The sequence below is a fragment of the Aplysia californica genome, unplaced genomic scaffold (assembly GCF_000002075.1).
Source record: "Aplysia californica isolate F4 #8 unplaced genomic scaffold, AplCal3.0 scaffold00323, whole genome shotgun sequence".
In the NCBI taxonomy this organism is placed as follows: domain Eukaryota; kingdom Metazoa; phylum Mollusca; class Gastropoda; order Aplysiida; family Aplysiidae; genus Aplysia; species Aplysia californica.
In genome coordinates this window covers 396,220-398,941 of record NW_004797593.1, presented here as the reverse complement: position 1 = coordinate 398,941, position 2,722 = coordinate 396,220, and the positions used below count along the sequence as shown (strand labels likewise).

General features: G+C 37.4%; 1 protein-coding gene across 1 annotated transcript in view; it reads right to left on the bottom strand.

Annotated features, from left to right (window-relative positions):
- Positions 1-2,722, bottom strand: part of LOC101863995 (sulfotransferase 6B1) — a gene marked incomplete at its 3' end in the record, with an annotated part of 15,564 nt that overhangs the window by 586 nt on the left and 12,256 nt on the right. Inside the window, 2 exon segments of the mRNA XM_005102385.3 lie at positions 973-1,076; positions 1,824-1,960. Of these exon segments, the coding sequence (XP_005102442.2) occupies positions 973-1,076; positions 1,824-1,960 (241 nt within the window).

Genomic DNA, 2,722 nt, shown 5'->3' with positions numbered 1-2,722 from the left:
GTGACATGTGTGAATGGGGAAACCCGAGGGCGTGTTGGGAGGGGGGTGCGGGGAGAAATTGTTAAAAGATTACTATTTCCATAAGGTACAGGGTTATGTTGGTATTATAGGGCGTGAAACATCCTACATATCCCCCCCCCAAAAAAAAAAGAAAAAAAAGGGGAAAAAAAGGAAAAAAGAAAAGAAAAAGCAACCCCCCCAAAAAAACCCACAAAACAAACAAACCCAACTTTCAATTCTGTGGAGCACCTTCAACGTAATTCCCCTGTCTCTGATGATTCCGTATTGGTAAGTTTCGATTGTTCATGTATAGAGGTTAATCTGTAAGAAAGCAATAATAATAATAATACTAATAATAGATAGATCGTCTGAAGAAGTCATAATCTTTTCCTCTCATTTGCTCTTGCCATCTATTGTTAGATCGTTTTCTTTCCTAACAGAAAGAACGTTTTTGTCGATGTGATAGCCTGCCAGACAACCCAAACGGAAACGTTGGCTTACGTGGGTGGTTGGCGGTGCTCTGGTGTGGTTTGATCCTTTTTTCCTATCAAACGTCTTTCAGCCTTATCTCACCTTCATTTTTGTGTCTTGTAACACCCCTTATTTTCGGCACTTATAGACCTTATTGTGTTGCATGTGTCGTTAAAGTCTTATTTTAACCCTATCCGTATGTCGTGTTTTACTGTCGTATCCTTACGACGTGGGGAACTCTGTGCCACCACTTTCCAAAGAGGATATTTGCTCTTTAATCCAATCCATACGCTTTGCATAGCAGTCTGTCAAAATGATTTTTTTAGAAATACTGAAAGTTTCAAAGAGATCTTCGTACTAGAGGTATTCTTAAATGTGAAGAATACAAACCGGGGGTACAAAATGACCACAAGGCGTACAGATAGCGTTAAATTAAAACCTGAGCATACCCTCCCCCCCCCACAAAAAAGGAAGTGAAAGAAAGATGTTGGAGTGACGTACTTGCTTCAAATCCTCGTATGCCATGACGTGGATAGGCAGGCCCGGGTTTTCCCGCACCACACGCTCCCAATCCGTGACGTAAGCAAACCAAGAACCATAATCCACTTCATGGTTGTGGCACAGGAAGAAAATATAAAAATTTTATGGTTGCAACACTAATGAAAGGAAAGAATAAATATTTGAGATTCTTAAATTGAATAAATCTAACAAATAGCTTTAATGTGGAATGAATGAGATCCTTTAAAAAATCAAACAAATTATAATAATATAGAGTGAATGAGATCGTTATATAAATCCAAAAAGTATACAGTGAGTGCGTGAGGTTCTTATATTATATAAATCCAACAAATATATAATGAGTGAGATCCCTAAATAAATCCAAGAAATATAGACTGACTAAGATCCTTATATAAACCCAACAAATATATAGTGAATGAAATCCTCAATAAATCCAAGAGATATAGAGTGAATGAGATTTTAAAATGAATCAAACAAAAGAGTGAATGAGATTCTTAAATAAATCCAACATATGTATCATAGAGTGAATGAGGTCCTAAAATAAATTCAACAAAAATATAGAGTGAATAAGATCCTATAAATCAAACAAATATAGAGTGAATCAGACGCTTAAATAAATCAAAACAAATATAGGGTGAATGGGATCCTTATACAAATCCAACAAGTATAGAGTGAATGATATCTTTAAATAAATCCAACAAATAAAGAGTGAATAAGATTCTTAAATAAATCCAACAAATAGACAGTGAATGGGTTCCTTAGAAAATAGAGAGCCAACAAATATAAAATGAATAACACCTTTAGATAATAGAGACCCAACAAATATGTCTCACGTTTTCCGTCCATAAAAAGGGGAAGAAAATTCTCCCAAGATCCTTCGTACTGGTAGAAATCCGTCAACTTCCGGTGGTGATGGTAGCAGGATACGGCTAGGTCCTTCGGGTTCCGGTTGATGTAGATTATCTGGCAACTGGAAGATGAAGACAGGCGTGGCCGATTTGTCGTTGCTCAAAAACTTTGGTATGACTGTCAAATTTAACTAGTTTTCCTATGACCATAAAAAACGAATCCTGATCTGGGCGTGTGGAAAGGCTAGAATGTCAACTGTCAAAACCATGTCTGGGTTTCAGCATTCGCAGATTTTAAAAAGCGTGCAAGACACAAAGTACCAAAGGAAAGACATAATAGCTGGGCTCAAGGGAAAAACAAAAGTCTCGGGAAGAAATGGAAATTTTGATCTTTTCGAGGGTTGAAAATGCCATCGAACCATTGACAGTAGACTACGCAAATTCGGGAACACCCATCTAGAGGACACACCAAGTCTTTACTCCTAATATTTTTCCTCCATTTGTGCGTTCGATTGCTTAATGTTACAAACTCAGAGCACAACTTCTGCTTATCTTTTATTTGAGCACCAGTTTCTTGCACCCCAGCCTTATGCTGCTGCGGTAGAATCCTCATACTGATAAATTCTCTAGATCTAGAGAGATTTGAAAAAAGTTTCTTTCTGATACTGATTCTCTTTCTACTTTCGCCATTCATTTTTTAAAAATCAAAGCACAAATTTTCCAGCCATAGCGAAATCCCGAAAATAGACAGAGAGAATGAGTGAATGAAGGAAGGAGGGAGGTATATTAGGCTTTCGTAACTAGCCAGGTTTTAGCGCGATTTACAAGCGAAAATGCTTTGTCATAGATTCACAGAGGGACAGTGGCCGAGTGTACAAAAAGAC